This window comes from Oncorhynchus masou, chromosome 23 (genome assembly GCF_036934945.1).
Source record: "Oncorhynchus masou masou isolate Uvic2021 chromosome 23, UVic_Omas_1.1, whole genome shotgun sequence".
In the NCBI taxonomy this organism is placed as follows: domain Eukaryota; kingdom Metazoa; phylum Chordata; class Actinopteri; order Salmoniformes; family Salmonidae; genus Oncorhynchus; species Oncorhynchus masou.
Genome location: NC_088234.1, coordinates 48,464,816 through 48,477,789, shown reverse-complemented (window position 1 = coordinate 48,477,789; position 12,974 = coordinate 48,464,816). Strand labels below are relative to the sequence as shown.

General features: G+C 40.5%; 1 protein-coding gene across 1 annotated transcript; it reads right to left on the bottom strand.

Moving 5' to 3' along the window:
* Positions 1–1,822: 1,822 nt before the first annotated feature.
* Positions 1,823–11,958, bottom strand: LOC135510007 (potassium channel subfamily K member 18-like). Its single transcript, XM_064930817.1, has 3 exons — positions 11,715–11,958; positions 11,283–11,438; positions 1,823–2,736 (listed from the first exon to the last, which is right to left on the bottom strand). The coding sequence occupies exons 1-3, from the start codon at positions 11,941–11,943 to the stop codon at positions 1,898–1,900; spliced, it is 1,224 nt and encodes a 407-aa protein (XP_064786889.1). The 5' UTR covers positions 11,944–11,958; the 3' UTR covers positions 1,823–1,897.
* Between the last annotated feature and the right edge of the window lie 1,016 nt (positions 11,959–12,974).

Genomic DNA, 12,974 nt, shown 5'->3' with positions numbered 1-12,974 from the left:
GTTTTCTTCCAGAATGGTCCTGTATTTGGCTCCATCCATCTTCCCATCAATTTTAACCATCTTCCCTGTCCCTGCTGAAGAAAAGCAGGCCCAAACCATGATGCTGAACCACCATGTTTGACAGTGGGGATGGTGTGTTCAGGGTGATGGGCTGTGTTGCTTTTACGCCAAATATAACGTTTTGCATTGTTGCCAAAAAGTTCAATTTTGGTTTCATCTGACCAGAGCACCTTCTTCCACATGTTTGGTGTGTCTCCCAGGTGGCTTGTGGCAAACTTTAAACAACACTTTTTATGGATATCTTTAAGAAATGGCTTTCTTCTTGCCACTCTTCCATAAAGGCCAGATTTGTGCAATATACGACTGATTGTTGTCCTATGGACAGTCTCCCACCTCAGCTGTAGATCTCTGCAGTTCATCCAGAGTGATCATGGGCCTCTTGGCTGCATCTCTGATCAGTCTTCTCCTTGTATGAGCTGAAAGTTTAGAGGGACGGCCAGGTCTTGGTAGATTTGCAGTGGTCTGATACTCCTTCCATTTCAATATTATCGCTTGCACAGTGCTCCTTGGGATGTTTAAAGCTTGGGAAATCTTTTTGTATTCAAATCCGGCTTTAAACTTCTTCACAACAGTATCTCGGACCAGCCTGGCTCATGATGCTCTCTGCACTTTTAACGGACCTCTGAGACTATCACAGTGCAGGTGCATTTATACGGAGACTTGATTACACACAGGTGGATTGTATTTATCATCATTAGTCATTTAGGTCACCATTGGATCATTCAGAGATCCTCACTGAACTTCTGGAGAGAGTTTGCTGCACTGAAAGTAAAGGGGCTGAATAATTTTGCATGCCCAATTTTTGAGTTTTTGATTTGTTAAAAAAGTTTGAAATATCCAATAAATGTCGTTCCACTTCATGATTGTGTCCCACTTGTTGTTGATTCTTCACAAAAAAATACAGTTTTATATCTTTATGTTTGAAGCCTGAAATGTGGCAAAAGGTTGCAAAGTTCAAGGGGGCCGAATACTTTCGCAAGGCACTGTATATTTGCATGTTAGGAGATACTGCTGGCACATAAAAAGCACACAGTCAAAGACTACCTTAATAACAGACACCTTAGCTCAATGAACACAGAAGGCAATTTGAAAAAACCTTATTTGTAGTACTTCATTTTACCGTACATACATTAGTATTTATACATGATACATACACAACAATAACCATTTGGTACCAGGTACTATAGCTACTAATTGTGTTGAATTATTTTAAGTAAGCACCAGAAGGTATACATTGATAATAAATACAAGGTAAAGAAATAACAGTGGTACAGTACTGTAAAAATAAACTGCTACCATATTATTCCCTGTAGAGAAGGCACTGAAAAATGCAGGTGAACGTTTTAATGTGCACTTCTCACAACTTGAACAAAGACTCATAAACAATTCTAACCAATGCAAGAGTAATTGCAGCTTCAGTCAAATCTACCAACAGTATATTGGGATGTCCCCATCCTAAATCAAAGGTAGAATATTGGACCAACAGGTTGAACTGTAGACAACATGTATACATACCATAGATAGTATAAGTAACTTGTTGGATGAATATATCCAGACAGAGTGCATATCTATATTCGGGCAACAGACATGTAAGATAAATCTCACATGCATAAAGTCACATAATTTTGCTTAAGCTGTGGGCACATGCACATTTTCATTTGCTCAAGCTAACGATGAGGGGTCAGCTCAAGGGTTAGCTTTGCACCCCACTGAGCTAGACACTGTTCCCAAGTCAGCTGTACAGAAGTTCGTGCTTAGTGCTTTTTGGACCCACAATGGCAGGGCCTCATAACCCTAAAACTCTTGAGCCGCCCGGTGGAGGACGAAACCCTTTTTCTCAGTCGCTCCCCAACTCGTCAAACCTCTCCACCATCCCCCCGCTGATGCAGCGCATGCACTGGCGGTAGCAGCTGACGATGCGTGACTGGCCCAGCTTGAAGGCCATGGACATGATGGCCATGCCCATGATGATGAAGACAAAAGTGAGCATGAAGTACTTGGGGTGGTTGGGCACGATGTCACCAAAGCCGATGGTGGTGAGGGTGATGAAGCAAAAGTAGAAGGCGTCAAAGGTGTGGAACTCTGTCTCCCACAGGGGCAGGATGAGGCCTCCAAACAGGATGTAGGCAAACACCACCACCAGGATGAGGAGCAGTGGCACGTTCAGCTTGTCCATATTGTCCCCGATGCCTGTGAAGTCCCAGATGGCAAAGCCCTTGGGCAAGGGGGGCATGCGGTCCAGCTCAGGGCAGGAAAGGCTCCGCACCAGTGGGCCCTGCCTGTTGAAGTTATCCCGGGCAATGATGCGATTGAAGATCTCTGTGTTGTTTCGCAGCTGGATGGACTTGCGCTTCACAGACTGCTGGCTGTGGAGGACCTGTCGGATGTCCATGGGCTCCCGGACCACCACCTCGTGGCTGAAGGTATAGGTCCCGTCCTGGAAGCCCCCCTGGCCCCCATGCCCTGGCTTCTCTGTGTCATGGGAGGGGGACCAGCGGCCGTATTGGGGCAACCTGCAGAAAAGAGTGTGCAGGTGGCAGTAGGCCCTGGAGAGGAGCATGGCCAGGAGGTCTCCCACATCTGTGATAACCAGGAGCATGAGGGGGATACCCACCATGGCATACAGGATACAGACCACCTTACCAGGCAGGGTCACCGGATAGATCTCTCCATAACCTGAGACAAGAAGAGCAGCAGGGTATGGGATCATACAGGTAGGTAGCTTACTTATTTCCCTCTCATATCCAAATATTCTCTTTATCGACAACAATGATTTTGTGTCTAACCTCAAATTATACTGTAAAAATGTCCGCTCCTAACACACACAAAAATATGTGCAGAAGATTGAAAGAATATAGTTTGTCAAACATGGTTTTAGATCTATTGCTGCCATCTGTCGGTCATTTCTAATACTGGATTTGCTGATGCTTCTCTCTAAGGGCATTCAGGGGCATCATACACCCATTATTTTATAAGGGGCACAAAGTATGTGAGGATGGAGGGGGGAGGAAGTTTAGAGCCATAATAATTATGTCTAATTCTACAGTGCATTCGGAAATTATTCAGACCCCTTCACTTTTTGTTACATTACAGCCTGATTCTAAAATGGATATAATTATTTTTTCTCTCATCAATCTACACACAATACCCCACAATGACAAAGCAAAAACAGGTTTTTAGAAATGTTTGCAAAAAAACTGAAATACCTTATTTACATAAGTATTCAGACCCTTTGTAATGAGGCTCGAAATTGAGCTCGGTGCATCCCGTTTCCATTGATCATCCTTGAGATGTTTTTAGAACTTCATTGGAGTCCACCTGTGGTAAATTCAATTGATTGGACATGATTTGGAAAGGCACACATCTGTCTATATAAGGTCCCACAGTTGACAGTGCATGTCCGAGCAAAAACCAGACCATGAGGTCGAAGGAACTGTCCGTAGAGCTCCGAGACAGGATTGTGTCGAGTCACAGATCTGGGGAAGGGTACTAAAAAATGTCAGCAGCATTGAAGGTCTCCAAGAACATAGTGGCCTCCATCATTCTTAAGTGGAAGAAGTTTGGAACCGCCAATACTCTTCCAAGAGTTTGTCCCTTAAATGATTTCATAATGGTTGCATCGCTGTTTTAAATGCGCTGTGAATTGTTATAAAACCATTTATCTATCACATGAATCATTCTATTAGGTATTTGTTGTGGAATTGTTAGATATTACTTGTTAGATATTGCAGCACTGGCATAAGCATTTTGCTACACTCGCAATCAAATCTGCTAACCATGTGTATGTGACAAATAACAATTGATTTCATTTCATTCTGGCTGCATGTGTCCCTCTCCTTTCCCCGTCTCTAACTGGGGCTCACGTTACACAACCGGCTCGCACGTCTGCTTCAAAAAGTGTTGGCAAAAACAATTCTCCGATATGATTGAGTTTATTTGGCCACTTGTGATAAATTCTAAAAGGAATTATAAAAGCAATCAGTTTGCAGTTCTGACTGGAAAGTATGTTGTTAATAATTTTCTAAAGGTAATGAAATAATGGATATTATGATTGGGCACTAGTCAGCCTATCAATAGCCTATTTGTTGCCTTACCTTTCTCTTACTGACAGTTCGAGTTGAGATGCGTTTGGAATTGGAAAGTTTACGAGGTGAACTCATTCATTCTTTTTTTAATATTCTGTCTGCAGTGACTTTTGTCGGGGCTGCTTCAAATGGGTTACACTGGAGTTTGTTTTAATACCATTACTTAATTCCAACTAGAAAATGTCTTATGAAATCATGCATTCATTGCACATTATAATGCATAAGATGGTGGTTTTGAAGATGTGTAATTTTAACATTGTGGGACTGCAGGCAGTAGCTGGATGAGATCTGGCAGGAGCAGGTCAGTGTTGGCAAAAAAAAACCTGTGGGGGCGGAAATGGTACTAAAAAATCAGTTCTCCGCAGACCTCTACTACAGAGGACCACGATGTGGGTAGTGGACAAACATTGACATCTATTTGGCTAAAACAGACATCTATATTGTGCTATACTGTACTCTACTGTACCCTACTCTACTATTCTCGACTGTACTCTATCGTACTGTGCTCTACTATACTGTACCCTACTCTACTGTACCCTACTCTCCTATTCTTGACTGTACTGTGCTCTACTATACTGTACCCTACTCTACTGTACCCTACTCTACCATTCTTGACTGTACTGTGCTCTACTATACTGTACCCTACTCTACTGTACCCTACTCTACTATTCTTGACTGTACTGTGCTCTACTATACTGTACCCTACTCTACGGTACCCTACTCTACTATTCTTGACTGTACTGTGCTCTACTATACTGTACCCTACTCTACTGTACCCTACTCTACTGTGCTCTACCCTACTGTACTGTACTCTACAGACCAAGACCACTAGATCAAGAGTTCATGGGCCCTTTCTTCAATTGTTAGAAACGCAAGAAGAGTAAACTCGAGCACAGAGCAGTAGAGTACAGTAGAGAACAGTACAGTAGGATACAGTATAGCAGAGCACAGTAACTTGTCATGGTCTCAACTCACTGGGTCTGGGTCTGAATCTTGGGACCAATGTCCTGGTATAAATCTTGGTCTTGGCTCCTAGATATTACCTTAGTCTTTGGTTTACGAACTATACGCAACCCAATTTGAAATAGACAATGCTCTCTGATCATTGGCTGTTCACTCCCAACCCATAGGAATCCCACCCAGTTGACTTCTTTTAAATGGCGGAAGCCCTCAATGCCAATGTCTATATCAAAACAAGTTATTTCCATATATAGTATAGCGGTATAGTCTTTTGACCATACAGAGATACACTACTATTCAAAAGTTTGGGGTCACTTAGAAATGTCCTTGTTTTTGAAAAAAAAAAACTTTTTCTATCCATTAAAATAACATCAAATTGATCAGGAATACAGTGTAGACATTGTTAATGTTGTAAATGACTATTGTAGCTGGAAACGGTAGATTTTTAATGGAATATTTACATAGGCGTACAGAGGCCCATTATCAGCAACCATCACTCCTGTGTTCCAATGTCACGTTGTGTGAGCTAGTGCAAGTTTATCATTTTAAAAGGCTAATTGATCATTAGAAAACCCTTTTGCAATTATGTTAGCACAGCTGAAAATTGTCATGCTGATTAAAGAAGCAATCAAACTGGCCTTCTTTAGACAAGTTGAGAATCTGGAGCATCAGATTTGTGTGTTCGTTACAGGCTCAAAATGGCCAGAAACAAAGAATGTTCTTCTGAAACTCGTCAGTTTATTCTTGTTCTGAGAATTTAAGGCAATTCCATGACAGAAATAGCCAAGAAACTGAAGATCTCGTACAACACTGTGTACTACTCCCTTCACAGAACAGCGCAAACTGGCTCTAAACAGAATAGAAAGAGGAGTGGGAGGCCCCGGTGCACAACTGAGCAAGAGGACAAGTACATTAGAGTGTCTAGTTTGAGAGTCCGCAACTGGCAGCTTCATTAAATAGTACCCGCAAAACACCAGTCTCAACGTCAACAGTGAAGAGGCGACTCCGGGATGCTGGCCTTCTAGGCAGAGTTCCTCTGTCCAGTGTCTGTGTTCTTTTCCCCCATCTAAATATTTAATTTTTATTGGCCAGTCTGAGATGGCTTTTTCGTTGCAACTCTGCCTAGAAGGCTAGCATCCCAGAGTCGCCTGGTATTTTGCGGGTACTATTTAATGAAGCTGCCAGTTGAGGACTTGAGAGGTGTCTGTTTCTCAAACTAGACACTGTAATAATAGTATGGAAATAATAATGTATTTTATTTTGTAAAGTGGTTTCTTGCATCAAACAACACAACAACATTTTTAGTCACCTACTTGTCTGAAGGACAAGTGTATAAAACAGGTGAATGTCAAGCCCTGCATGCTTTTCTTCAAAAGTCTCATGGAACGTAGGCCCTACATTGAACACCACATTGGCTTCAACTGAATGCTGAATGATAGAACAGCTCAAATGTTATAGGATGCATTTTCTCCATTGTTTTTTTGTGGTAGTCCACTCTGGTAGGTCTACGTTATGATCAAATAGCCACAGTAGCCTACTTGGCCACTGTTAAAACTGTAACTTAAAGGTGGCACAGCCTCAGTGTTCACAGTAAACGAGCGCTGGAAGTTGCACAGGATTTTCAGAACGTTCAAGTTTGTGCTCAGCAGACCTGAAATTTGCTCAGTGCCGTAGCGGAATTTTGCCCTAGTTAAACCAAGGGACCAGGGTGCCGGTCTAGAAGCACAGCTTCGACTGCTCCTACAGTTTTGCTTCGGTACTGCAGCTTAACTGATGCTTGGCCCAGAAAGACAATTTTCATACACGGCTACATAGAGAAGTCAGATTAGAAAATTCCTAATAAGGCACTTTAGTCATCACCTTTGTGCACAAAACATCAATTTAATTATTCTAATAATTGTCGCTGAGGCCAATACATTTTTTCACAGCCGAAGAGATTCAAATTGTACATTCATCCAAAGTCTGCCATGATTTTTTGTCACGTATGCTCCCTCTCCAGCCTAGGTCATCAGGTCATCAGGCTGCAGATTATCACACACACCTGTCACCCTCGTCTCGCGCACCTGCGCCTCTTGACAATCACCTGGACTCCTTCACCTCCTTGATTATCTTCCCTATATCTGTCACTCCCCGAGGTTCTTTCCTCAGGTGTTATTGACTCTGTTTTCATGTTGGTGTCTTGTTTGTGTTTCGTGTTTATTGTTTAATTTACTTATTAAAACACTCACTCCCTGAACTTGCTTCTCGACTCTCAGCGCGCTCGTTATAATTTTGGATTACGTGATGATGTCGTCGCTGCTCACGCTGCTTCCTGTGCACACTGAGTACTAGCATGTGATGTTGTTCGGTATAAACCGGATGCAATCCGGATATAGACGGTCCATAAATTGGCATATGTGAACATGAGTAGATAACCTTGAAAACAAAGGTCTTGGATGCAGTCTCCAGTTCTTACTATACCTCAATGAGCTAAACATGAGCACAATTCCCGCCTGCATTTTAAGCCCCGCATACCCAAACTTGTGATTTGCTGGGAGAGTTGTCTGTCTGAAAAGGACACTACCCTGAATTTTTTTTCTCCCTTTTGAAATGTCAGAGAGAAGCGGACATCCTCCCCAGACCTTGTGCCATTGCCTAGTTTACAATACTCCAAGGTCTGGGATATCCAAGACTATTGAGAGAGTGTCCCTGGTAATGATGGTTTCATGATGTAACAGTGAAGCTTCATAAGAGTGACCATAGACGCAAATCATAGCATTAACAACAAATATATAATAACAATATGTCATACAAGCTCAATCATTTACAATTTGACGACAAAGGGATAAAGAGGAAAAATAGTTGAGATGAGATCCATTGTGGTTTTCTAGTAGTGACATAAGGATATATTGTGGTGATCTTGGAGATTGGAACGCAATAATTATCAATAATGTGGAAAGAAGTCCGTCTTGAGACCTCTAATCTGCTTCTGGTGATGTGAAATGCATTTTGGTCTTCGAGGGACTTTCTTCAGTAATTTGTGGCCTTCCTGTTTGCCGACCAAGCTATTAGCCATTAACCCCAACATAAATGGACCATGATAGCTATCATATATCAGACCTTAACAGACTTCCTAATGTTTTTTATGAACATAAAGTGGAACATTAACAAAAAAATAGAGTGCAGAGATGTCATTCGAAATGGGATTCTGATGTAATATTACTTGGTTTGGAGTGTTTGAGTGTTTTCCAACATGTTTTAGCAACATTTGCATAATGCCTTGTAGTCAATGGCAAGTGATGACAATTGTATATGTAATGAAACAAAATATGGAGGGAAAAAAACATTTCTTGGGGATCAACTACCATCACAGACAGAGTGAAAAGAAGCCTACATGTAAAACTTTGTGAACTTCCCCTGCAGGTACTCCCACAATATTAGAAAATAACAAATGGAATCTAGCAACCTCTCCCTTTTCACTTTCCGATATATGATCGGTAAATGTTTGGTTCAATACAGCATGGCTCACTAAAAAATCATCCTGTTGAATGGTATATGGCTTGCCAACTGTATAGAGGATGGCCCTAAAAATTGTCAAAGACTCCAGCTACCCAAGTTAAAGACTGTTCTCTCTGCTACCACATGACAAATGGTACTGATGTACGAAGTCTGGAACCAGCAGGACCGTGAACAGCTTCTACCCCCAAGCCATAAGACTGATAAATATTTAGTTAAATAATTAACCAAATAGCTACTTTTTGACTCATCACATACGCTGCTGTTACTGTTTATTATCTGTCCCTTTATTCCTAGTTAAATCAAAATCAAATCAAAGTTAATTTGTCTCGTGCTCCGAATACAACAGTGAAATGCTTACTTACAGGCTCAAACCAATAGATCAAAAAAGGTATTAGGTGAACAATAGGTAGGTAAAAAAATAAAACAACAGTAAAAAGACAGGCTATATACAGTAGCGAGGCTATAAAAGTAGCAATGCTACATCCAGACACCGGTTAGTCAGGCTGATTGAGATAGTATGTACATGTAGATATGGTTAATGTGACTATACATATACTGTATGATGAACAGAGAGTAGCAGTAGCGTAAAAGAGGGGTTGTTATATGCACATCCTGTATCTACATGTACCTCAATTACCTCGTACCCCTGCACATCGACCCATGTATATAGCCAAGTTATCGTTGCTCATTGTGTATCTATAGTATTATTGCAGAGTTAAAATTCTCTATTATTACAGTTTTAATTTTCATTATTTCTCTATTTTCTTTCTCTCTGCATTGTTGGGAAGGGACCGTAAGTAAGCATTTCACTGTTAGTCCACATCTGTTGTTTACGAAGCATGTTGCAAATACATTTTTGATTTGATACACTAAAGGTTTCGAGATTCAGAACAATGCTGAACAAGAACTACATAATATGCATGTGTGAAAAACTGTCTGCAAATGCAGTTGATGGGAATGGTCCATTAGCAATCACGGCTAGGCACTAATGCTGAAGCTGTGGCTTGAAATGGCTGTTGAGTGAAGTCAAGACTGGGGGTGAGGCCAGGTCAATGATCTATGTTCTTCACTAAAGGAGCGTTGAAAGAGAAGGCTAACCAGTATCTTATCTTGTTACTTTAACCACTGGAATACATTACATTGTCATCACACTCCCTCAAGATGGTAGTAGTTGTATAGTCAATGATCACATATATCATTGACAGTTCATATTATGTATATAGGCACATCTTAAGACACAAATACTCCTGTATTAATCTTATGGGCACAGCCTCTGATTTCAATTATTTATATGACATCTTCATCTTAAGGTGCAATCAAAGTAGCGGTTTTGTCCCTGGTGGTGATCATCGCAATCAGAGAGGGTCTGAGCCCAGCGTGAACCTGCACCAGGGACTGACACATGAAAAGTGCAGCAGCTGTCTGCAGATGAGAACCACAAGGTGCTTGCAAGAATGAATGCAGAGCACAGCCAACTGTTTTTTTACGTCTGTAAGTTTTATAAAGTGTAAGAATAACATAGTAACATCCCTAACATAGTCTTCTGCCATTTAACTCATTTGGTTTTGAATACTGCCATTATAGCTCGTTCCTGTTGTCCCCGGAAAGGCTAATTTATTTGACATTAATGCAGTCATTTTAAACTCAATTAAAAATGGTTTCCTCTGGAAAATAATTGTATGGGAGGTGGTCAAGAAACCAAATTGGTTTAATTTAGGGAACGCGGTAATCTACTCTATGTATATCGACATTGCATGTGCTACTAGATACAAGTATATCAATGTCAACCATTGATTTAACAATTAATTTGACAAATGATAAGGGTTACATGGATATGAATTCATACTACAGTCCAGATTTTCTTTGGAAAATGTTTACACATCGATCTGTTAATACTACTGATAACTTTGTCCATGAAATGCTCTGATGTGACATGCACAAATGTGTAATGTGTATTCCACAGTATTTCCATTTAATGACAAACGATTTATCAGGGAGGTATGGTAGGAGTCAAATCAGCTATGGTAGCAATTACAGATAGACAAATCCACAAAATATCACATTTTCAATCCCTGTTGGCCAAAACCGTTGTTTCATGGTTGACTGCTGATTGATGGAGAGCGGATCCACTCTCATTTACAGCCTGATAACATCAGTTCACTCAGTGAGCATGGCACACAGCACACTAAGACCAAAGTTCATCAAGCCTGAGGCCAACAACATGATTTAATGTGGTGGAAATTTCAATGACTACAGAGATGAGAGAGACAGTGTCCTATTTGTAAAAAAACAAACATAGTAATGACATTGTACTAATAATACATCATGCCTGGTGTTCCAAATCCATGGATATTTATTTCAGGTGGGCTTCATTTTGACAGGAAAGCCATTGTTGCTTAGAGGCAATCTATATCAGTGGTGACCATGCATAACAATCCACAACCAGACATAACAATTGAGAGTATCTATCTATATTGTCCTAATGAGGCTATACATTTACAAAGAGAATCAAATGAGCCCAAAAAATTAGCAAATGGTCTACAACACCAGCACAATTATATTTTAGTATACAGTAGGCCTAATGTGCTGTCTTAATTAGGCCTATTTTGTGTTTGTTTTGTATGTCTTTTAACCTTAAGACGAAACTTAACTTAAAAGTTGGTAATTTAGATGACTTACCCACGGTTGTGAATACAGTACAACAGAAGAACAGGGATGGATAGAATGTCCATCGCTCTGGACGTTGAAGCCATATGGACTTGAACCCCCCGTTGATTTCTTTCTCTAGTTCTTTCACCAAATGTTGTTCTTGAGAAGAATTGCTGGACAAATTACCTGTAAATAAAAGGCAGTTATTTGAATGAAGTTAATCGTAAACATTTTTGAACACATTTTACAAGACATAAAAAAAGTGTCATGTAAAAATCCTATTTTCACCCCATATATAAAGACTGTAGCCCTATAGTATAACAAGTTATAACAATAATAATAATAATTAACATCGATTTAGCTTTCTGGCCTTTTTAGGCTGAGTTTCTGTATAGCACTTCGTGACATCGGCTGATGTAAAAAGGGCTTTATAAATACATTTGATTGATTGATTTACCTTACCTGGATAATTTTGAATTGTGCGCAACAGTTTACCCAAAAACTCATGATATTCCCCTTCTGTTTTGTACACACTCCCTCCCTCAATGCACCAGAAAAGCACCGCTCCCAAGGCGGCATATCCGACGAGTGAAAGTATGAGAAAAACGTGAGGAAACAGCTTCCATAGCTTTGAAGTACAGTTTTTGGAATTCTCTATTGAACTTCGTGTTTTACCCAATGCCAACGACATCTTGCAGTCTCTGAAGAGCTATTGGAACGTGATGCCAAATTCTCTCTCCATGGCAAGGCTGTCAAGACCGTCCGACCGCGAGAAGCGCAGAATGATATGTGTCCGCCATCCCCCCCGCATTAAGCAAACACCAAATTGAAGTCCCCCGGGAGACAAGTGCTATTGACTTCATCTCTCAGGTAGGCTATTTTGAAACTCCACAAAATAGGGCATTTATTCGTTTTGTACTTGATTCCACATTAAAGCCTCCTTAACTGGATAATGCAATTGCCATTTTAATCAGTAAATACAATTTGATCTTGCCCCCTCGCCTTTTTGAGCATTGAGCGACAGGTGTTGATGTCATCTATATTTAGCTAGCTCCATATGAATGCAGCTGTTGTTTCAGAAGAACAACTGGAGATTGTCAAATTCCAGCCAGTAAAAAAAGCATTTCCCTACAAGGCACAGCGGCAAAACTGCATTAAAAACATCCTACAAACTTTACAACAAACTTCTGCTGCTGTGAACCACAATGGAAATCATTGGGTGAATTATGACCATTGCCTAAAACATTGACTAAATAGGCATACTGCTTTACTTAGTTGTGATATTACCTGTTTAGGTCTAGGATCTTAATTTGAACCAGTTTGCTACAGCAGGAAAATTAATTATTATGTGGATTATAATTCATGAACATGTTTGTAGGGTTGATACCAGATGAGGCTGGTGGGAGTAAATCAGTGGAAATGTATAAGCACATCAAACACATTGAAACAATGTGTTTGACTCCATTTCATTGATTCCATTCCAGCCACTACAATTAGCCTGTATAGCTCCTCCCACCAGCCTCCTCTGGTTGATACATTTTGTGTAAGGGAACATTTAAAAGCGGAAATTACAAACTTCAGAAGCCTTTTTAAACCGCAGATACAGTATAAGTTTTACATTTCCTGCATTGCAGAAATGTTCTGCAACAGAGTGATCAAATTAAGATCCTACATCTGAACAAAGAGCCTTCTGTGAAGCAAGAAATATACTCTAAATGTGTG